Source organism: Trachypithecus francoisi, unplaced genomic scaffold, assembly GCF_009764315.1.
Source record: "Trachypithecus francoisi isolate TF-2019V2 unplaced genomic scaffold, Tfra_2.0 Lachesis_group12, whole genome shotgun sequence".
Lineage (NCBI taxonomy): Eukaryota > Metazoa > Chordata > Mammalia > Primates > Cercopithecidae > Trachypithecus > Trachypithecus francoisi.
Window position 1 is genome coordinate 10,652,685 of NW_022681457.1, and position 22,553 is coordinate 10,675,237.

Consider the following 22,553-nt stretch of genomic DNA (forward strand, 5'->3'; position numbering starts at 1 on the left):
AGATATGCAGCCGTGACACTGGTGGGGACACAGACTTACCCTCGCCCTGGATGGGTGGGCTTAGGGGGCTGGGGAAACCGACATGAGTTTGGCGTCAGCAACTCCAAGAATTCTTTCCCTTCTCTGTCTCTGTCTCCCTGGATATGTCCGCAGTTCTCCCCAGCACATGTCCCTCCACCTGTGTGTACCCCCTGGCCCCTCCCTGCAGCTCCACCTGCGCACCCCTCTCCCCCACCTCTCTGGCTGGCCTTCCTCTCTCTGTCTCTCCGAATCTCTGAGTCTCTCCATCCCTCTGTCGGCTTCCAGCAGTTCTCTCTCCTTCTCCCTGTCTGTTTTCCCGGCTTGCCATACCTTCCTTCTCTTCTGTCCCTGCCCATCTCTGCCCTCCGTCCCTCTCTGCCTCAGCCTGTCTCTGGTGGTCTCCATCCCTCTTGCGTCTCTGCCTGTCTCCCGTCTCTGTGTCAGCCAGGATCTTTCTTTGTGTATCTCCATCTCTGCCCCATCTGTTGGGTCCTCTCTCTCTCTCTCCATCCTTCCCTCCATCCTCTCTCCTGCATCCTCCCACCTCCTCTCCATCCCTCCAGCTGAAGGCCCGCCCCCTGCCCCCCCCCGCGCTCCCCCTCCCCCCTCCGAAAGGGTTAACTTTGGGGAAGGGCCCGGAGTCCCCGGATGGTGATGTCAGCGTGCCGGAGAGAAAGGACGAGGTGGCGGGGGGAGGCGGAGAGGAGGAGGAGGCGGAGGAGAGAGGGCGCGTGGGGGGGCGGGGGGGACCTCGGCCTGCAGCATCCGCCGGCCCGCACCTCAGACCCCCCCGGCGGGGGGAGGCGCAGGAAGCGGGGGGCCGGCCAGAAACGGGCTGGGGAGGGGGGGCCCCGCAGCCCCCCCCGGGCCATGCTGACTCCCGGGGCCTGACCCCCCCGGGCCAGCCCCCCCTCCCCCAGCTCCGCGGCCCGCCGACTGGGGGGGGGCCAGCCCAGCCCCCTGGGGACCCCCGGAGAGGTGGGGGGCAGCCGGGGGGGCCGGGACGGAGCGGTCGCCGGCCCCCACCGGAGGGACGGGGCGACCGGCCGCAGGGGGGGCGGCCGGGGGACCGGTCGGGCCGGGACCAAGGGCACCATGTCGTCGGGGACCAAGGAGGGAGGCGGGGGCTCTCCCGCCTACCACCTCCCCCACCCCCACCCACACCCACCGCAGCACGCCCAATATGTGGGCCCCTATCGGCTGGAGAAGACGCTGGGCAAAGGACAGACAGGTGAGTCCAGCAGAAGGGGACACCTGGGGCGGGGGGAGGGTGGAGGTGGCGGCAGAGGCGGGACTCAGGGAATTCAAATGACAGGGGCTGGCTCCCCAGACCCCTGGGCCCCTCATAGAGAAGGGACTTGGGATTCAGACTCCTGGGTCCCAGGACGGAGGGGGTGGGGGGCGCAGACTCTGAAGTCCTGGAGGAGCGGGGCTGGGGGCCTGGACTCCTGGGTCTGAGGGAGGAGGGGCTGGGGGCCTGGACTCCTGGGTCTGAGGGAGGAGGGGCTGGGGGCCTGGACTCCTGGGTCTGAGGGAGGAGGGGCTGGGGGCTGGACTCCTGGGTCTGAAGGAGGAAGGCCTGGGGGTCTGGACTCCTGGTCTGAGGAGGAGGGGCTGTGCTTGGACTCCTGAGTCTGAGGGAGGAGGGCCTGCAGGCCTGGATCCCTGGTTCTGAGGGAGGAGGGCCTGGGGGCCTGGACTCCAGGGTCTGAGGGAGGAGGGGCTGGGGGCCTGGATTCCTGGTTCTGAGGGAGGAGGGGCTGGGGGTCTGGACTCCTGGTTCTGAGGGAGGAGCAGACTGGGGTCCTGGACTTTTTGGTTTGAGGGAAAAGGGACTGGGGTCCTGGACTTTTGGGTCTGAGGGACGAGGGACTGGGGGCCTGGACTCCTGGGTCTGAGGGAGGAGGGACTGGGGTCTGGACTCCTGGGTCTGAGGGAGGAGGGGCAGGGGTGCTGAACTCCTGGGTCTGAAGGAGGAGGGGCTGGGAGCCTGGACTCCTGGGTCTGAGGGAGGAGGGTGGTGGGAACCTCGAGTGTTGGGACAGGGAGTTTGGGGCCCTAATGCTCCAGCCCCCATAGGGGCAGAGGCCGGAGGGGCTCCAGGGCCAGGGAGGGGATGGAGGCGGCCTGCGGAGTGGAGCCAGGCTGGGAGCTGAGGTTCTTGCTGCAGTACAGCTGCAGACTGGGGTGGAGTGCATCCGTCCTGGGAAGCACCGTCCTCTAGCCTCCTGCTCTCCAGGCAGCGAGTTGGGATGACAGGGGCTGTAGGCCTAGGACATTCTCCCTTCTCTGGCATGCTGGCTCAGAGTGGCAAACAGGATGGAGGGTGGGAAGGTGGGCTGCAGCAGGCGCGTCTCCCGGAGCTGCTGTGGAAAGGGCGTTCATCCTCTGCTGTTGCTAAACGCTGGCCACCGGCCGCAGCCTCCTTCCTGCCGGATGGATGGTGGGTGGAGGTGACATGGGAGCTGAACGCCCAGGGTCTCTATGAAGCTCAGGGCCAGAGCCAACAGGAGTGGGGACTGAGCTGTGACTGAGAGCTGAGACCCTAGGGAAAAGGAGAAGGTCAAAGCCCCGAGTCCTGAGTGGTGAGAGTGTGAAGGTGCTGCTGACCTGAATTCCTGAGTTACAGGAGAGGAAGAGGTCAGACCTGGACTGGGTCTGAGGGAGGAGGGGCTGGACCTAGAGTGCGGGGTCTGAAGGAGGAGGGGCTGGGGTCTGGAGTGCGGGGTCTGAAGGAGGAGGGGCTGGGGTCTGGAGTGCTGGGTCTGAGGGAGGAGGGTGCTGGGGGGGCTGGATTCTTGGGTCTGAGGGAGGATGGAATGGGGTCTGGATTGCTGGGTCTGAGGGAGGAGGGGCTGGGGGTCTGAATTGCTGGGTCTGAGGGAGGATGGAATGGGGCCTGGACTCCTGGGTCTGAGGGAGGAGGGGCTGGGGGTCTGAATTGCTGGGTCTGAGGGAGGATGGAATGGGGTCTGGACTCCTGGGTCTGAGGGAGGAGGGGCTGGGGGTCTGATTTGCTGGTTCTGAGGGAGGATGGAATGGGGTCTGGACTCCTGGGTCTGAGGGAGGAGGGGCTGGGGGTCTGAATTGCTGGGTCTGAGGGAGGAGGGGCTGGGGTCTGGACTCCTGGGTCTGAGGGAGGAGGGGCTGGGGGTCTGAATTGCTGGGTCTGAGGGAGGAGGGTCTGGGGGTCTGAATTGCTGGGTCTGAGGAGGAGGGGCTGGGGTCTGGACTCCTGAGTCTGAGGGAGGAGGGTCTGGGGGTCTGAATTGCTGGGTCTGAGGGAGGAGGGGCTGGGGGTCTGCAGTGCTGGGTCTGAGGGAGGAGGGGCTGGGGGTCTGCAGTGCTGGGTCTGAGGGAGGAGGGGCTGGGGGTCTGCAGTGCTGGGTCTGAGGGAGGAGGGGCTGGGGGTCTGCAGTGCTGGATCTGAGGGAGGAGGGGGCTGGGGGGGCTGGATTCTTGGGTCTGAGGGAGGATGGAATGGGGTCTGGATTGCTGGGTCTGAGGGAGGAGGGGCTGGGGTCTGGACTCCTGGGTCTGAGGGAGGAGGGTCTGGGGGTCTGAATTGCTGGGTCTGAGGGAGGAGGGGCTGGGGCCTGGACTCCTGAGTCTGAGGGAGGAGAGAATGGGGCCTGGACTTCTGGGTCTGAGGCAGGAGGGGCTGGGGGTCTGGACACCTGGGCCTGTAGCTTTAGGGGCTAGTCAGGGCTGGGTCTTTGGCTTTGGGGGCTCAGGTCCTGGAATCGAGGGCCCTGAGGAGAGGTGTGGGCCAGGAGACAGGACATGCCCTTGGTGTCCGTGTGAGGGTCCTGAGGAGAGGTGTGGGCCAGGAGGCAGGACATGCCCTTGGTGTCCGTGTGCCGTCTTTAGGGCTGCCATGAAGAGAAGACACAGGAAGGCAGTTGAGGCTGGGGGTTCGGGAGGAGGTAGAGGGTGGTCTGGGGAGGGGGCAGATGTGAGATTATATTCTCTGGGAGTCATAGGGTCTTCAAAAGACTGAAAAACAGAGAATACAAGGAAGTGATGGGGAGAGAGAGTCGCAGGTGGGTTTGGAGGAGACAGACTCAGGGAAACACGGTGAGAAAAGAATGCGTGATAGGCGGGCTCCCCAAGACGGAGAGGGTGAGGGCCGGGGTGGCTGGCAGAGGAGAGGGCACCTGGCTGGATGGACAGTCAGGAGGAACGGACTGGCAGGAGGGAGGGGAAGGGTGGTTTCGTGGGAGTGTGGGCTGTCAACCCCAGAAGTTCAGGTCCAATGTGTTCAGGCCATTGTTAAACAGCCAGGCCGGGAGGAAGGAGCAAACCGGGTGGCCAAGGGAGGACATAGGTGCTGGGGACGAAGGTGACCCAGCGGAACACCCCACATTTTCACCCTGCTCCCCCAGGGCTGGTTAAACTCGGAGTCCACTGCATCACGGGTCAGAAGGTCGCCATCAAGATCGTGAACCGGGAGAAGCTGTCGGAGTCGGTGCTGATGAAGGTGTGTACGCCTGCTACAGCGTGTCTGCGGGGGAGCCTACGGGGCTGAGGGCAGGCAGGGGGCCTTGCTGACCTCTGTTCCTGTGTCTGCACCCCTCTTGACCCTCAGGTGGAGCGGGAGATCGCCATCCTGAAGCTCATCGAACACCCACATGTCCTCAAACTCCACGACGTCTACGAGAACAAGAAATATTTGTAGGTATTTATAGACACCCAGCCCGACCCCATCCTCCCTCTCCAGGTTACCAGGGTGGGACTTCTCCAGAAACAGGGCCTAGGGGGACCGGGGGGACCTGGAGCTCTCCAGGCTGGACTACTGAAGGCCCAGTCCCTTGCCTGTGGCACAGAGAAGCTCCCAGCCACTGTTCTCACGCTGTGTTGGGTCTGAGGCGAAGGGCAACCATCCTCCTACTGTGTCCCCGGCTCCAGCTCCTTGGCCCGCGGCACTATATGAAATGCCCTCTGCTAGATAAGCAGGGTGCCCTCCACCAGACCCAATTTGCTATGGGCAGATGCCTCCTGTTTGTAAGGCAAGGGGCCTAGCAAAGCCCAAAGGATCTTCCCAAACCCCCACTCTGGAGCACCGGAGAGCCCCCTCCTCCCCCGGCATAACTGCGGGTGCCATGGCAGGACACCCCAACAATGGGCCGCCTTAGGAGTTCTGAGTCAGTATCTCAAAGTCAATTACCCGCCAGGAAGGATGGGGGTGGGGTCCAGCTGTCCAGACTCCAGAGAATGGGCCTCTTTGTCCAAACTCTGGTGACCCAAAGGACAGCTGGACTGGGAAGCTGGAGAGGGGACAGCCCTCGTGCCCCCCCCCCCCCCCGCACTCAGTCCCCAGGATGAACTGGCATCAGGTCCATCAGTGCTGGTGCAGGTTTCACACACAGGAAGCTGTCTGCCTGGCGCTCACGGGACTTGCTCTCAGGCTTCCCCAGGTGTGGTGGTAGGAAAGGGCTATTATCCGGACCAGCGCACTCTCGCTCCCACTCCACTCTTGGCGTAGGGAGGCAGGGCCATGGGAGTTGATGCTTCCGGCGGGAATCTAGCCATCTAAGAGCTCATAGAAATTGAGCTTTTGGGGCCAGGCACGGTGGCTCAAGCCTGTGGTCCCAACACTTTGGGAAGCCAAGATGGGCAGATTGCTTGAAGAGTTCGAGACCAGCCTGAGCAACATTGCAAAACCCTGTCTCTACAAAAAATACAAAAATTAGCCAGGCGTGGTGGTGTGTACGTGTAGCCCCAGCTGAAGTGGGGCTGAGGTGGGAGGATTGCCTGATCCTGGTAGGTCGAGGCTGGAGTGAGCCGTTTTTGTGCCCCTGCACTCCAGCACAGAGTGAGACCCTGTCTCAAAAAAAAAAAAATTTGAGCTTTTGTTTCCCAGAAGCTGATGGGAATTAGTTTTAACCTCCCAGAGCCTGATGGGATTTGGAGTGTAGAATCCAAATGGTTGATGGAAGCTGGGCGCAGTGGCTTACGCCTGTAATCCAGCACTTTTGGAGGCCGAGGCCAGTGGATCATGAGGTCAGGAGTTCAAGATCAACCTGGCCAAGTTGGTGAAACCCGTCTCTGCTAAAAATACAAAAAAATTAGCCGGGCATGGTGGCAGGCACCTGTAATCTCAGCTACTTGGGAGGCTGAGGCAAAGAATTGCTTGAACCTGGGAGGTGGAGGTTGCAATGAGCTGAGATTGTGCCACTGCACTCCAGCGTGGGTGACAGAGTGAGACTCCATCTCAAAAAAAAAAAAAAACTATAAAAGTCGGGAGTTCGAGACCAGCCTGGCCAACATGGCAAAACCCCATCTCTACTAAAAATACAAAAATTAACTGAGTGTGGTGGCATACACCTGTAGTCCTAGCTACTTGGGAGGCTGAAGTGGGAGAATTGCTTGAATCTGGGAGGCAGAGGCTGCTGTGAGCCAAGATCATGCCACTGCATTCCAGCACAGGCAACAGAGCAAGACTCTTATCTCAAAAAAAAAAAAAAACCAAAAAACAACTCCAAACAACAACAACAACAAAAACCTAATAGTTGATGGAAACTGGAACCCCGTGTCCCAGAGGCTTATGGGAAGTGGGTTTTTGGTTTTTTGGTTGTTTTGTTTTTTTGAGACAGAGTTTTGCTCTTGTTGCCCAGGCTGGAGTGCAATGGCTCGATCTCGGCTCACCAGAACCTCCACCTCCCGGGTTCAAGTGATTCTACTGCCTCAGCCTCCTGAGCAGCTGGGATGACAGGCATGCACCACTACACTCGGCTAATTTTGTATTTTTAGTGTAGATAGGGTTTTTCCATGTTGGTCAGGCTGGTCTCGAACTCTTGACCTCAAGTGATCCGCCCACTTTGGCCTCCCAAAGTGCTGGGATTACAGGCGTGAGCCACCATGTCCGGCCAGAAGTGGGGGTTTTTAACTTCTAGGCGCTGATGGGAGTTGTCGTCTGTTGCCTCACAGAAGCTGGCTCGGACTGGTGTACCTTGCAATCATCAATACCTGAAAATGAATTCAAATTTGGGTTTCCTCATCCCAGAGGGAATTAGAGGCTTGGCTTTCTAGGGGCTAATAGGAGTGGGGGTATCTTCACTTCCCAGGGTCCTGTAAGAATTGGGGTCTTTGTCCTTCAGGTGCTGATAGAACTACCTTATCTTCTGAAACCCTTAGGAGTCAAAGTGTTGATTCCTCTCCAAAGCTGACATGGGAGGCTCTGCTGCCCAGGGCTAATGGGACTTGAATTTGGTTTCCTAGAGGCTGGTGGAAACTGGAGTCACTTCCTCCCAGGGCGTGATGGGAATTGGAGTCTCATCCTCCCAGAAATTGATGGGAACTGGTGTCTCTTATTCCCAGGAATTGATGGGAACTGGAGTCTCTTCCTCCCAGGAATTGATGGCAACTGGAGTCTCTGCCTCCCAGGGACCCATGGGAATTGGAGTCTCTTTCTCCCAAGGATCATGGGAATTGGAGTTCTCTGCCTCCAGGGGCCAATGGAAGTGGGAGACCAGGCCCTCTGGTCCTCCACATGCCCCTTCCAGCCCTCTGCCCCCTCTATATCCTTTAGGTACCTGGTTCTGGAGCACGTCTCGGGAGGTGAGCTATTCGACTACCTGGTAAAGAAGGGGAGACTGACGCCCAAGGAGGCCAGGAAGTTCTTCCGCCAGATTGTGTCTGCACTGGACTTCTGCCATAGCTACTCCATCTGGTGAGTGGGCAGCTTGAAGGGGAGGCAGGGCTGAGGGCTGCCCAGCAGTCAGGCCCTTGGGGGCATGTGGAGGGCTGCGCAGAAGCCATGTGGTCGGCCCCCAAACCTTTATCCCATTGAGACATAACTCATATACCAGAAAATTTCTCCTTTTAGAGTGTGCAATTCAGTGGTTTTTTATATATTTGCAGTGGTATACATCTGCCACTGTGGAATTTTAGAACATTTTCATCACCCTGCACCCATTAAGTGAGCAATCACTCCCCATTCCCCTCCTGCCCCCAGGTCCTGGCAACCTGTTTTCTGTCTATATGAATTTACGTATTCTAGACATTTTATATAAATGGAATCATACAATATGTGGCCCTTTTTGTATTGTGTTGTTCTGTTTTGTTTTTGAGATGGAGTTTTGCTCTTGTTGCCCAGCAGGAGTGCCATGGTGTATTCCTGGCTCACTGCAAACTCTGCCTCCCAGGTTCAATTGATTCTCCTGCCTCAGCCTCCCGAGTAGCTGGGATTACAGGTGCATGCCACTGCACCCAGCTACGTTTGTATTTTTTTAGTAGAGTCGGGGTTTCACCATCTTGGTTGGCCAGGCTGGTCTCGAACTCCTGACCTCAGGTGATCCACCCGCCTTGGCCTCCCAAAGTACTAGCATTACAGGCATGAGCCACTGCGCCCTGCCTCTTTGCCCATCTTTAATTCAGTTATTTTTTAAAATTTAATTTAGTCTTTTTATTATTGATTTGTAACCATTTTTTATTATAGGAACAAGAGATTACTCTAGGAATAACTCCTAAAAATTATTCTGTATGATGACAGCAAGAACGAGGAGGAAAATTTAACAAAGAAAAAAAGGAGTTGTTTATTCTAGATGCAAGTCTTTAATCAGTATACATTTTTAAACGATTTTTCTCCAAGTCTGTGCCATGTTTTTACATTTTTATGACAGTCTTGCGAAAAGCAAAAGATTTTTCATTTTGATAAATTTCAGTTTGTTGATTTTTTTTATTTTACACCTCATGCTTTTTCTGTCCTATTTAAGAAATCTTTGCCTGGCTGGGCATGGTGGCTCATACCTGTAATCCCAGCACTTTGGGAGGCTGAGGCGGGCAGATCACGAGGTCAGGAGAGCAAGACCATCCTGGCTAACACGGTGAAACCCTGTCTCTACTAAAAATACAAAAAAGGCCGGCACGGTGGCTCAAGCCTGTAATCCCAGCACTTTGGGAGGCCGAGACGGGCGGATCACGAGGTCAGGAGATCGAGACCATCCTGGCTAACATGGTGAAACCCCGTCTCTACTAAAAAAAATACAAAAAAAAAAAAAAAATAGCCGGGTGAGGTGGTGGGCGCCTGTAGTCCCAGCTACTGGGGAGGCTGAGGCAGGAGAATGGCGTAAACCCGGGAGGCGGAGCTTGCAGTGAGCTGAGATCCGGCCACTGTACTCCAGCCTGGGCGACAGAGCGAGACTCCGTCTCAAAAAAAATAAATAAATAAAAATAAAAATAAAAATACAAAAAATTACCCGGGCATGGTGGTGCACGCCTGTAGTCCCAGCTACTTGGGAGGCTGAGGCAGGAAAATGGTGTGAACCTGGAAGGCGGAGCTTGCAGTGAGCCAAGATCACACCATTGCACCACTGCACTCCAGCCTGGGTGACAGAGCGAGACTCCATCTCAAAAAAAAAAAAAAAAAGAAAGAAAGAAATGTCACTAAAGTTTTCTTGTATGTTTTCTAGAAGTTGTATAGTTTTAGCTCTTGCATTTAGGTCTGGGATCCATTTCAAGTTAATTTTTGTATATGGTGTGAAGTAAGGGTTGTGTAAGGGTTATTTATTTATTTTTAGTTTAGTTTAGTTATTGAGACGGGGTCTTGCTATGTTGCCCAGGCTTGTCTCAAACTCCTGGGCTCAAGGCGTGAGCCACTGCGCCTGGCCCATATGTCCACTTTTAAACAGTTTTTTTTTTGGCTGGGCACGGTGGCACATGCTTGTAATCCCAGCACTTTGGGAGGCCAAGGCTGGCAGATCACTTGAGCTCATGAGTTCGAGACAAGCCTGGGCAACAAAGTGAGACCCCCATCTCTCCAAAAAACAAAAATAATTAGCGGGGTGTGGTGGCGGCGCCTGTGGTCCCAGCTACTTGGGAAGGTGTGGCAGGAGGATTGCTTGAGTCCAGGAGGTTGAGGCTGCAGTGAGGCAACAGAGTGAGACCCTGTCTCAAAAAAAAAAAAAAAAAGTTGGCCGGGCACGGTGGCTCAAGCCTGTAATCCCAGCACTTTGGGAGGCCGAGACGGGCGGATCACGAGGTCAGGAGATCGAGACCATCCTGGCTAACACGGTGAAACCCCGTCTCTACTAAAAAATACAAAAAAAAAACTAGCCGGACGAGGTGGCGGGCGCCTGTAGTCCCAGCTACTCGGGAGGCTGAGGCAGGAGAATGGTGTGAACCCGGGAGGCGGAGCTTGCAGTGAGCTGAGAACCGGCCACCGCACTCCAGCCCGGGCGACAGAGCGAGACTCCGTCTCAAAAAAAAAAAAAAAAAAAAGTTACTATTTTTTTCATTGAATTGACTTTAGCCTCCAAATAAGATATTAAATGTGTGATGTTTTTATAACTGTTAAGGTACAAAATGAACGCCTTCATCTTTGAGCCTCCTTCATTTACATGTCTTTCCCACTAAGATGTGTTTTGGAGATGGGGTGGGGATCAGGGTAGAGGGACTCAGACTTGGGGTAAAGCTTGTTGATAAAAAGGCCACCTATTTCAATTTTCAGTTTTTGTCTTTTTTTATTTTTTGAGACGGAGTCTCGCTGTCACCCAGGCTTGAGTGCAGTGGCGCCATCTCAGCTCATTGCAACCTCCACCTCCCAGGTTCAAGCGATTCTCCTGCCTCAACCTCCTGAGTACCTGGGGTTACAGGCACGTGCCACCATGCCCGGCTATTTTTTTGTATTTTTAGTAGAGATGGGGGTTTCACCATGTTAGCCAGGCTGGTCTCGAACTCCTGACCTCAAGTGATCCACCCACCTCGGCATCCTGAAGTACTGGGATTACAGGCGTGAGCCACAGCACTTGACCCTGTTTGAATTTTCGACATCTTCCTGTTGACAAGATTGTCAAAACCCTGATATTGAAACCCAGGCCTCTAGGGGGAGATATTCAACATATTTAATAAGTATGACCCAGTTGGCTGGGCACGGTGGCTCACTCCTGTAATCCCAGCACTTTGGGAGGCTGAGGCGGGCGGATCATGAGGTCAGGAGATCGAGACCATCCTGGCTAACACAGTGAAACCCCGTCTCTACTAAAAAAAAACAAACAAAATAAAAACTAGCCGGGCGAGGTGGCTGGCGCCTGTAGTCCCAGCTACCCGGGAGGCTGAGGCAGGAGAATGGCGTGAACCCGGGAGGCGGAGCTTGCAGTGAGCTGAGATCGAGCCACTGCACCTCCAGCCTGGGCAGCAGCACGAGACTCCGTCTAAAAAAAAAAAAAAGACCCAGTTAATGGCCAGGCCAAATGGAAGAATCCGACACTCCCTCTCTCCCCAGACATCAACCCTTAAACCTTGAGGGGTTTGGTTCAGGGGTGGGAAGGTCCCAAGACAGGGACCAAGGATTTTACGAACCAGCTCCGGCCGGGCGCAGTGGCTCAAGCCTGTAATCCCAGCACTTTGGGAGGCCGAGGCGGGTGGATCACGAGGTCAGGAGATCAAGACCATCCTGGCTAACATGGTGAAACCCCATCTCTACTAAAAATACAAAAAACTAGCCGGGCATGGTGGTGGGCGCCTGTAGTCCCAGCCACTTGGGAGGCTGAGGCAGGAGAATGGCACGAACCTGGGAGGCGGAGCTTGCAGTGAGCCGAGATCGTGCCACTGCACTCCAGCCTGGGCGACATAGCCAGACTCCGTCTCAAAAAAAAGAAAAGGCCGGACGCAGTGGCTCACGCCTGTAATCCCAGCACTTTGGGAGGCCGAGGCGGATGGATCACGAGGTCAGGAGATCGAGACCCTCCTGGCTAACACGGTGAAACCCCATCTCTACTAAAAATACAAAAAACTAGCCGGGCGCGGTGGCGGGCGCCTGTAGTCCCAGCTACTCGGAGGCTGAGGTGGGAGAATGGCCAGAACCCGGGAGGCGGAGCTTGCAGTGAGCCGAGATGGCGCCACTGCACTCCAGCCTGGGCGACAGAGCAAGACTGCGTCTCAAGAAAAAAAAAAAAAAGAAAAAAGAAAAAAAAAAAGAACCAGCTCCATATCAGCTTTACCTCAAAATATCTCACTTATTCAAATACTTATGGATGAACTAAAACAACGTCTGGGATCTCCTACACACTAATTTGGGTTGGGGAGGAGTACGTAAGGGACGGAGATGAGATGAGATTGGCCCTAAGCTGATCATGGATGAAGCTGGGAGATGGGTAAGTGAGGGTTCCTCTTACTTTCTCTCCAGTTTTGGGCACGTTTGTGATTGTCTGTTATAAAAAGTTTCCAGGCCAGGCACGGCGGTAGCTCACGCCTGTCATCCCAGCACTTTGGGAGACCAAGGCACGTGGATGACCTGAGGTCAAGAGTTCAAGACCAGCCTGGCCAACATGGTGAAACCCCATCTCTACTAAAAATACAAAAATTAGCCAGGCGTGGTGGCGGGCGCCTGTCATCCCAGCTACTCGGGGTGCTGAGGCAGGAGAATTGCTTGAGCTCGGGAGACGGAAGTTGTAGTGAGCCAAGATCATGCCACTGCACTCCAGCCTGGTGGACAAAGTGAGACTCTGTCTCAAAAAAAAAAAAAAAAAAAAAGTTTCCAAAGCCGGACACGGTGATGCACGCCTGTGTTTCCAGCTACTCAAGAGGCTGAGGCCAGAGGATCACTTAAGCTGGGGAGGTCAAGGCTGCAGTGAGCTATGATCATGCTACTGCACTCCAGGCTGGGCAACAGAAAGGGACCCCATCTCTCAAACTACACTTGATCTTTTTTTTTTTTTTCTGAGATGGAGTCTCGCTCTGTCACCCAGGCTGGAGTGCAGTGGTCGGATCTCAGCTCACTGCAAGCTCCATCTCCCGGGTTCACGCCATTCTCCTGCCTCAGCCTCCCGAGTAGCTGGGACTACAGGCGCCCGCCACCTCGCCCGGCTAGTTTTTTGTATTTTTAGTAGAGATGGGGTTTCACCGTGTTAGCCAGGAGGGTCTCGATCTCCTGACCTCGTGATCCGCCCGTCTCGGCCTCCCAAAGTGCTGGGATTACAGGCTTGAGCCACTGCGCCCGGCCTACACTTGATCTTAACCAAACGGCCGAGAAGCGATGCCCATCTCTAAAAATAAAAAATAAAATAGGCCGTGTGCGGTGGCTCATACCTGTAATTCCAGCACTCTGGAAGCCAAGACAGGCGGATCACCTGAGGTCAGGAGTTCAAGACCAGCCTGGCCAACATGGTGAAACTCTGTCTCTACTAAAAATACAAAAATTAGGCCTGGTGCAGTGGCTCATGCCTGTAATCCCAGCACTTCTTGAACCCGGGAGTCGGAGGTTGTGGTGAGCCGAGATTGCGCCATTGCACTCCAGCCTAGGCAACAGAGCAAGACTTCGTCTCAAAAAAAAAAAAAAAAATACAAAAATTAGCTGGGTGTGGTGGCACACGCCTGCAATCCCAGCTACAGGGAGGCTGAGATAGGAGAATCACTTGAACCCAGGATGCGGAGGTTCCAGCGAGCTGAGATCATGCCACTGCACTCCAGCCTGGGTGATAGAATGAGACTCCATCTCAATAAATAAATAAATAAATAAGGTCAGGCGTTATGACTCACACCTGTAATCCCAGCACTTTGAGAGGCCAAGGCGGGTGGATGACGAGGTCAGGTGTTCGAGACCAGCCTGGCCAACATAATTTTTTTTTTTTTGAGACGGAGTCTCGCTCTGTCGCCCAGGCTGGAGTGAAGTGGCCGGATCTCAGCTCACTGCAAGCTCCGCCTCCCGGGTTCACGCTATTCTCCTGCCTCAGCCTCGGGAGTAGCTGGGACTACAGGCACCCGCCACCTCGCCCGGCTAGGTTTTTTGTATTTTTTTTTTTTAGTAGAGACGGGGTTTCACCGTGTTAGCCAGGATGGTCTCGATCTCCTGACCTCGTGATCCGCCCGTCTCGGCCTCCCAAAGTGCTGGGATTACAGGCTTGAGCCACCACGCCCGGCCTGCCAACATAATTAAACCCTGTCTCTACTAAAAATAGAAAAATCAGCCGGGCGTGGTGGTGCGGCGTGTAGTCCCAGCTACTCAGGAGGCTGAGGCAGGAGAATCGCTTGGACCGAGGAGACGGAGGTTGCAGGGAGCCGAAATCGTGCCACTGCACTCCAGTCTGGGCAACAGAGTGAGACTCCATCTTGAAAAATAAATAAATACATAAATAAATATAATTTTAAAAAACTTTTTAAGACCAAAATAAATGAAGGATAATAAATGGTCTCTCATCCCCTAAAAAACCAAAAAGTATGCAGAAGCGTTCCATTGTGAGAGCCGGTGAGTGGGGCCTGGGCCTCCTGGGAGGAAGAAGAGGCCTGAGCCCCACCTGGCTGTCTCAGCCACAGAGACCTAAAGCCTGAGAACCTGCTTTTGGATGAGAAAAACAACATCCGCATTGCAGACTTCGGCATGGCGTCCCTGCAGGTGGGGGACAGCCTCCTGGAGACCAGCTGCGGGTGAGTGGGGGCCGGGCTCCCGAGGCCCTGGGCAGGGGTTTAGAAGCTGGCTGGAGGCTCACATCAGCTCTCTCCCTCAGGTCCCCCCATTATGCGTGTCCAGAGGTGATTAAGGTGAGTGAGGGGCGGGTGGAGGGGAGAGGGGTGGAGGCAGCAGTGAGGAGCGATGAAGTCACACCTGGCCCTCCCTTCCAGGGGGAAAAGTATGATGGCCGCCGAGCAGACATGTGGAGCTGTGGAGTCATCCTCTTCGCCCTGCTGGTGGTAAGGCGCCCTCACCTCTCCTGCCATTTCTAGATCAATCCCATGTGGTGGGAGCGTAGGACAGTACCTTCCATCCTCACCCGGGGGTCGCCTCCTCAACTTATTTATGTATTTTATTCATTTATTTATTTTGAGACAGAGTCTTGCCCTGTCGCCCTGGCTGGAGTGCAGTGGCGTGATCTCAGCTCACCGCAACCTCTGCCTCCCAGCTTCAAGCAATTTTCCTGCCTCAGCCTCCTGAGTAGCTGGGATGACAGGCGCCCACCACCACATCCGGATAATTTTTGAATTTTTAGTAGAGACAGGGTTTCGCCATGTTGGCCAGGCTGGTCTCGAACTCCTGACCTCAGGTGATCCACCAACCTCGGCCTCCCAAGGTGCTGGGATTACAGGTGTGAGCCACTGTGCCCATCCTATTTATTTATTTATTTTGAGACAGGATCTTGCTCTGTTGCCCAGTCTGGAGTGCAGTGATGCAGTCTTGGCTTACTGCAACCTCCGCCTCTTGGGTTCAAGCTATTCTCCTGCCTCAGCTTCCCAAGTAGCTGGGACTACAGGCACCCGCCACTACGCCCGGCTATTTTTGTATCTTTAGTAGAGACGGGGTTTCACCATGTTGGCCAGGTTGGTTCCGAACTCCTGGCCTCAAGTTATCCACCCTCCTCAGTCTTCCAGAATGCTGGGATTATAAGCATGAGCCACCCTGCCCGGCAGCTGAATTTATTTTATTTTATTTTATTTATGTATTTATTTATTTGTTTGTTTATTTATTTATTTTGAGACAGGGTCTCTCTCTGTCACCCAGCCTGGAGTGCAGTGGCACCATCACAGCTCACTGCAGCCTCAGTCTCCCAGGTTCAAGCAGTCCTCCCACCTCAGCCTCCCGAGCAGCTGGGATTATAGGCTCTTACCAACACGCCCAGCTAATATTTGCATTTTTCATAGAGACAGGGTTTCTCTTTGTTTCCCTAGTCGGTCTCAAACTCCTGGGCTCAAGTGATCTGCCCACCTCAGTCTCCCAAAGTGCTGGGATTACGTGCGTGAGGCCACCGAGCCCAGCCCATCTCTCGAATATTTCACTGGTAATGGGAAAGATATTACATTAACCGACAGACGAAGATTCTGGAGCTCCCCCACTCTGTGCAGAGCTAACCTTTCATTCATAGAACTGTGGAATAAAAAGATAAAAGAACTATGGGATAGTCTCCAGGAGGAACCCCAGAAAGGAACGAGGCATCTGGGAGCACCTGGAGGGCTTGATACCATGACCGTTTGCCAGCTGATTCTAGAGCATTGCAATACTGTGATAACAAGTATAACCAGGCCAGGCGCGGAAGCTCACACCTGTCATCCCAGCACTGCAGGAGGCCGAGTGGGGGCAGATCACCCGGGGCCAGAAGTTTGAGACCAGCTTGGCCAACATGGTAAAACCCCATCTCTACTAAAAGTACAAAAATTAGCCGGGCTTGGTGGCGCATGCCTATAGTCCCAGCTACTCAGGAGGCTGAGGCAGGAGAATCGCTTGAACTCGGGAGGTGGAGTCTGCAGTGAGTCGAGATCGTGCCACTGCACGCCAGCCTGGGTGACAGAGTGAGACCCTGTCTAAAAAAATGTATGTATAGCTAGATCATAGGCTATCAGCCCTGCTCCTACCATAGGGCCTTTCTGCCTGAGACACTCTGCTACCTACTAGCCTTGTTGCTCACCTAGTTCATATCTAGACTTCTTCAAGCGCTCTGCTCAGTTGTCACATTTCCAGGAAGCTTCCCCTGCCCCCGCTCTTCCTCCCCACTCCTGTGAGGTTAGACCCCGCTGTGGTAGGCTCCCTTTTCCTGGCAACGATCAGAGTTGTCGCTGTGCATTTTGTTGCCTATGTCTTTGAGTGGTATCTCCCTTCCTTTCTGTATCATCAGCTCCCGGAGGTCAGGGCCAATGTCGGGGCCGTTTCTCTTTGTGTGTTTTATTTCATTTTGTTGGCTGGCCTTTGCAAACCTCAAGTTGACACATGTAAGACCCCAATAAACACCTGTAGCGAGAATAAATAAGCAATTGGCCAGGCGCAGTGACTCATGCCAGTCATCCCAGCACTTTGGGAGGCCAAGGCGGGAGGATCACGAGGTCAGGAGATCGAGACCATCCTGGCTAACACGGTGAAACCCCGTCTCTACTAAAAATACAAAAAAATTAGCCAGACGTGGTGGCGGGCACCTGCAGTCCCAGCTACTCGGGAGGCTGAGGCAGGAGAATGGCGTGAACCCAGGAAGCGGAGCTTGCAGTGAGCTGAGATCACGCCACTGCACTCCAGCCTGGGCGACAGAGCAAGACCCCGTCTCAAAAAAAAAAAAAATTAGCCAGGTGTGGTGGCTTATGCCTGTCATCCCAGTTACTCAGGAGGCCGAGGTGGGAAGATTGCTCGAGCCCTGGAGTTCAAGGCTGTAGTGAGCCATGATCATGCCCCTGAACTCCAGCCTGGATGACAGAGTGAGACCTCATCTCAAAAATAAAAATAAAAATAAATAAAATAAAAAATAAGTAGAAAAGAAAAAGAATACATAAGTTTTTTGTTTGTTTGTTTGTCTGAGACAAATTCTTGCTCTGTCACCCAGGCTGGAGTGCAGTGGCACCGTCTCGGCTCACTGCAACCTCCACCTTCTGGATTCAAGCAATTCTCCTGCCTCAGCCTCCCAAGTAGCGGGGACTACAGGCACCTGCCACCACGCCTGAATAATTTTTGTATTTTTAGTAGACATGGGGTTTCACCATTTTGGCCAGGCTGGTCTCGAACTCGACCTCAGGCGATCTGCCAGCCTCACCTCCCAGAGTGCTGGGATTATAGGTGTGAGCCACTGCGCCCGGCCATAAGCGGTTTTTTTTTATGCCAGGCACTGTTCTGAGCATGTTATTTCACATAATTATCTCAGCAGTCGCAGAGAGTGGAAGTGACTGGCCCACGGGCACGCAGCTAAGTGGCAGGCCTGGGGTTGGTCAGTCCTTGGTCTCTTCACCACCAGGCTACACAACGGATACTGAGGGCAGTGAGGCCAGCTCCAAGCTGCCTTCCTGGGGCTCACCGCTGCATGGGGAGAGCAGCCGAGGTGCTCTGGAGACCAGCTCAGAACATTCAGAACTCAGCCCTTCCTCACCTGGTGGCTAAAAGCCCTGTTCCCGAGCCCATCCAGCCGAGTTCCAATCCCTGCTCCCTCTCCCTGAGCAAACCAGTCACCTTCCCTCAGTGTCCTCATCTGCACCATGGAAATACACATCATACCTGTCATTGTAAGGGTTTTGTTTTCATTTTTATTTTATTTATTTATTTTTTCATTGTGAGATGGAGTTTCGCTCTTGTCTCCCAGGCAGGTGTGCAATAGTGTGATCTCGGCTCACTGCAACCTCTGCCTCCCAGGTTCAAGCGATTCTCCTGCCTCAGCCTCCCTAGTAGCTGGGACTACAGGCACCTGCCACCACATCGGGCTAATTTTCTTTGTATTTTTAGTAGAGATGGGGTTTCTCCATGTTGGCCAGGCTGGTCTCGAACTCCTGACCTCAGGTGATCCACCCACCTCGGCCTCCCAAAGTGCTGGGATTACAGGCATGAGCCACTGCGCCCGGCCCATTGCGAGGGTTTAAAATTAAATGCTGCACGTGAAGCCCCCGGCACAATGCTTGATGATGAGTAGTAGTAGTTTTCTCTTTTTCTTCTTCTTCTTTTTTTTTTTTGAGATGAAGTCTTGGTGTTGCTCTGTAGCCCAGGCTGGAGTGCAATGGCTCGATCTTGTTTGCAGCAACCTCCACCTCCTGGGTTCAAGTGATTTCCGGCTAGTTTTTGTATTTTTAGTAGAGAAGGGGGTTTCACCGTGTTGGCCAGGCTGGTCTCAAACTCCTGACCTCAAGGGATCTGCCCACCTGGACCTCCCAAAGTGCTGGGATTACAGGCGTGAGCCACTGCGCCTGGTCTAGTAGTTTATTCTTGTTCCAGGAGTTCCTCATCATTTGCAGATTCCCTATTTGCAAATTTGCCTACCTGTCAAAATGTATCTGTAACCCAAAATCAGTCCTGGAGGTGCTTTCACAGTCATTGGCAGACATGCCCAGAGCAGGGGAGACCTGAGCCGCCCATCCAAGGTGCAGGTTCCTGGCTGAGGTCAAAGTGACCCTGTTTCAGCTCTCATCCTGTAAACAATCCCCCTTTTGTCGCCTATTTTGTGTCATGTTTCTCGCATTTTTGTGGTGTTGGTGGTGATTTCGCTGTTTAAAGTGGCCGCGAAGCCAAGTGCTTCTGAAGTACTGTCTGGTGTTCCTAAGCACGGGAGGCTGTGATGTCTCTTCTGGAGAAAGCCTCCGTGATGGGCGTGCTCTGTTCAGGAATGATTTGTAGTGCTGCTGGCCGTGAGTTCAGCATCAATGACACAGTATATGTGAAAGGTATCTTGAGGCCAGGCGCGGTGGCTCATGCCTGTCATCCCAGCACTTTGGGAGGCTGAGGCGGGCGGATCATGAGGTCAGGAGTTCGAGACCAGCCTGGGCAACACAGTGAAACCGTGTCTCTACTAAAAATACAAAAATTAGCCAAAATTAGCCAGGCATGGTGGCGGTCACCTGTAGTCCCAGCTACTCAGGAGGCTGAGGCAGGAGAATCTCTTGAACCCGGGAGGCAGAGGTTGCAGTGAGCCGAGATCGTGCCACTGCACTCTGGGCTACAGCGCTAGACTCCGTCTCAAGAAAAAGAGAAAAGTGTCTTTAAACAGAAACACATACAAACAAGGTTATGTAATGACTGGTTGACAAAAATGTGATGAGAGGATCAAAGGAACCTAACTAACTATAGTTCCTCCAGTAGCCGTGACTCGTTCAGTAGTTGAGAGTTTGCAGTGACTTCATAGAACAGAACTCTGGAGAATAACAAGAATCAATTGTATTGTTGTTATATATATTATTTTTTGTTTTAATATATATTATTATTGTTTGTTTGCGATGGAGCCTTTCTCTGTCACCCAGGCTGGAGTACAGTGGCGCGATCTCGGCTCACCGCAGCTTCCGACTCCCGGGTTCAAGCAATTCTCCTGCCTCAGCCTCCCAAGCAGCTGGGATTACAGGCGCCCGCCACTTTGCCCAGCTAATTTTTGTATTTTTAGTAGAGATGGGGTTTCCCCATGTTGGCCAGGCTGGTGTCAAACTCCTGATATCAAGTGATCCTCCCCCCTTGGCCTCCCAAAGTGCTAGGATTACAGGTGTGAGCCACTGTGCCCAGCCTGTTATTACAACATTTAGTCCATACCGTACCCCTCCTGGCAGGATCATTATGTCCATTTCACAGAGGAGAGGAAACTGAGGCTCCATGCTCCAGCATCAGGCAACCAACCAGAAGTCAAACCCAGGCTTCTGTACCCCAAGATCGGCATTCAGAGGTGCCTTCTCTGTATCTCCCCATTCTCCATCCACAGGCCTCAGATACCAGGGGCAGCCGGGAGCTTGCAACACCTGGAAAAGCCCTCAAAGGCTCACATTGTCACCTCCCATGAGTCTTTGTCCAATGGCAGCTCCTCCATGGCGGGTCACCGTGGCTTCCCTCCAACCCTTGCCCGGGCGATGGGAAGGGTTCCCTCCCGTCCCGTATGATACGTTCATTTGTTTGTTACCTGTCCCCCCGGAATGCAATTTCTCTGCTCCTTCCACCGCCTTTGCTGATGACTTGAGCGTCCGGTGTGTGTCAGGCAGTGTGCCAGGCCAACTCCAGGAAGGCAGGGATGTGATTTAGTTCCCTGCTTCATTGCTGGTGGCTACATCAGAACGCAGGATGTAGTGGGGTCTCTGGTCAATGCATCACAGCGGCCAGCGTGTAACAGTCCTGACTGTGGGCCCGGCACTGTCATGTGCTGGGTCAGTTCATTCTGCTGCAGTCTGCGAGGTGGGTGCTGTGACAACCCATTGCCATTTTCAGAGCAGTGACTTGCCTGAGGTCATTCATGAAGGTATAAGCCCCAGAGCAAGGATTCAAAGCAAGGTGGGGGCCAGGCGCAGTGGCTCTCACCTATAATCCCAGCACTTTGGGAGGTTGAGCCAGGTGGATCACCTGACATCAGGAGTTCAAGACCAGCCTGGCCAACGTGGCGAAACCCCATCTCTGCCAAAAATACAAAAATTAGGCTGGGTGTGGTGGCTCACGCCTGTAATCCCAGCACGTTGGGAGGCCGAGGCAGGTGGATCACTTGAGGTTGGGCATTTGAGACCAGCCTGGCCAACATGGTGAAACCCCGACTCTATTAAAAATAGAAAAATTAGCCGGGCATGGTGGCATATGCCTATAATCCCAGCTACTCGGGAGGTTGAGGCAGGAGGATCGCTTGAACCTGGGAGAGGCAGAGGTTGCAGTCAGCCAAGATCGCCTCATTGCACACCAGCCTGGGCAACAAGAGCGAAACTCCATCTCAAAAAAGAAAGAAAGAAAGAAAGAAAAGAAAAGGTGTCAGAGGGCCCTGCTTCCTCTGGAGGCTCTAGGGAAGGATCCTTCCTTGTCTCTTCTAGCTTCTGGTGTCCTTGGCGTTCCTTGAGTTGCAGCTGTTTCACTCCCATCACTGCCTCCATCATCACATGACTATTCTTTCTGTGTCTGCGTCCTCCTCTCCTCTTATAAGGACACCAGTCATTGATTTAGGGCTCAGTCTCATTCAGGTCTCTGCTCCCGTTGCACCTCCTGGGAGAAGCCTCACTCAGTTGCTCGTCATTGTATAGCTATTTGTTTGGAGCTGTGCAAGGGCAGAGGCCTGTTGTGTTCACTGCTGGATCCCTGACCCGTAACAGATGCTCACCTTTTGTTGAATGAGTGAATGAGTGACAACCCCTTCGAAACTGCTGTGGGGGGAAACCTCTCTAAAAGGAACAGCCTCCCCGCTGCAATTCTAGCCTGATAAGCGGGGCTCCAAGCTGCTCCTTGCCAAGTGCCTGCTCTGCCACGGACGAGCTAGGGGCCTTGGGCAAATTGCTGAGCCTCTCTGTGCCTCAGTTTCCCTGCCCGTAAGGTGGAGATGACCGTAGTTCCCCACCTCCAGTGCTTGTGGTTAGGGTGAAATGTGCTAATGCGGGGTCCTGGTTATCTCTTGCTCAGGGGGCTCTGCCCTTTGATGACGACAACCTCCGCCAGCTGCTGGAGAAGGTGAAACGGGGCGTCTTCCACATGCCCCACTTCATTCCTCCAGACTGCCAGAGCCTCCTGAGGGGAATGATCGAAGTGGAGCCCGAAAAAAGGCTCAGTGTGAGTTGTGGGGGCACTGGCGGAGGGGGGAACAGTGGCCGATGAAGAGAGAACCCCTAGAAAAGTCATGGGGATGACGTTTCATCCCCATGCGGGAAACCCAGCTTGGGTTTCCGGAACCTGCCCATCAGCCCTCAGGGTGACTGGGATCGCCAGCTGAGCCGCAACCCAACGTCCAGCAAAGTGCCGCTCCAAACTGGGGAGGGGGCTACGCAAGACTGGAGCGGGGCGTCCCAGGCAGCGGGAGGGAGCAGGAGTAAGACCAATAGGATGCCACTGCGCATGCGGCAAAGTAATGCGGCCGTTCCAGGATACACAGAGACTGCGTGTGCGTGGGGCGATGCACTCAGTTGCCACTAGAGGGCGACGTCATAGGTCATCCTGCCCCCAGTGGGATGGGCGGGGAGATGATCAGGGACCCCCAAACCGCCCCAATCAGCTTTTATTGCGTGCGACCTCACTTCTGCTTCTCTACGACTCACCACCCTCACAGCTGGAGCAAATTCAGAAACATCCTTGGTACCTGTGAGTATGGGGTAACTGGGCTCTTGGGTCTCTGGCGGAAGTAGGGGTGGGGTGGCTGGGAGGGGTGGGATGCCAGGGTTCCTGAGTGGCAAGGGGCTAGGGACTCGGACTTATGGGCCCTGGGGGAAGA

At 54.3% G+C, this 22,553-nt stretch overlaps 1 protein-coding gene across 3 annotated transcripts in view; it reads left to right on the top strand.

Moving 5' to 3' along the window:
• Window positions 1-672: 672 nt before the first annotated feature.
• BRSK1 (BR serine/threonine kinase 1) overlaps window positions 673-22,553 on the top strand; it is a 32,432-nt gene continuing 10,551 nt past the window's right edge. The window contains exons 1-9 of one of the 3 annotated variants that reach the window (XM_033224452.1): window positions 673-1,252; window positions 4,407-4,501; window positions 4,610-4,695; window positions 7,553-7,693; window positions 14,269-14,385; window positions 14,466-14,499; window positions 14,581-14,649; window positions 21,752-21,898; window positions 22,392-22,423. In XM_033224452.1, coding sequence (XP_033080343.1) covers window positions 1,117-1,252; window positions 4,407-4,501; window positions 4,610-4,695; window positions 7,553-7,693; window positions 14,269-14,385; window positions 14,466-14,499; window positions 14,581-14,649; window positions 21,752-21,898; window positions 22,392-22,423 — 857 coding nt within the window. In that variant the 5' untranslated portion in view covers window positions 673-1,116. Of the gene's footprint in view, window positions 1,253-2,442; window positions 2,465-4,406; window positions 4,502-4,609; window positions 4,700-7,552; window positions 7,694-14,268; window positions 14,386-14,465; window positions 14,500-14,580; window positions 14,650-21,751; window positions 21,899-22,391; window positions 22,424-22,553 lie in introns of those variants that run through there. The other 2 variants (XM_033224453.1, XM_033224454.1) reach the window with 2 other exon arrangements.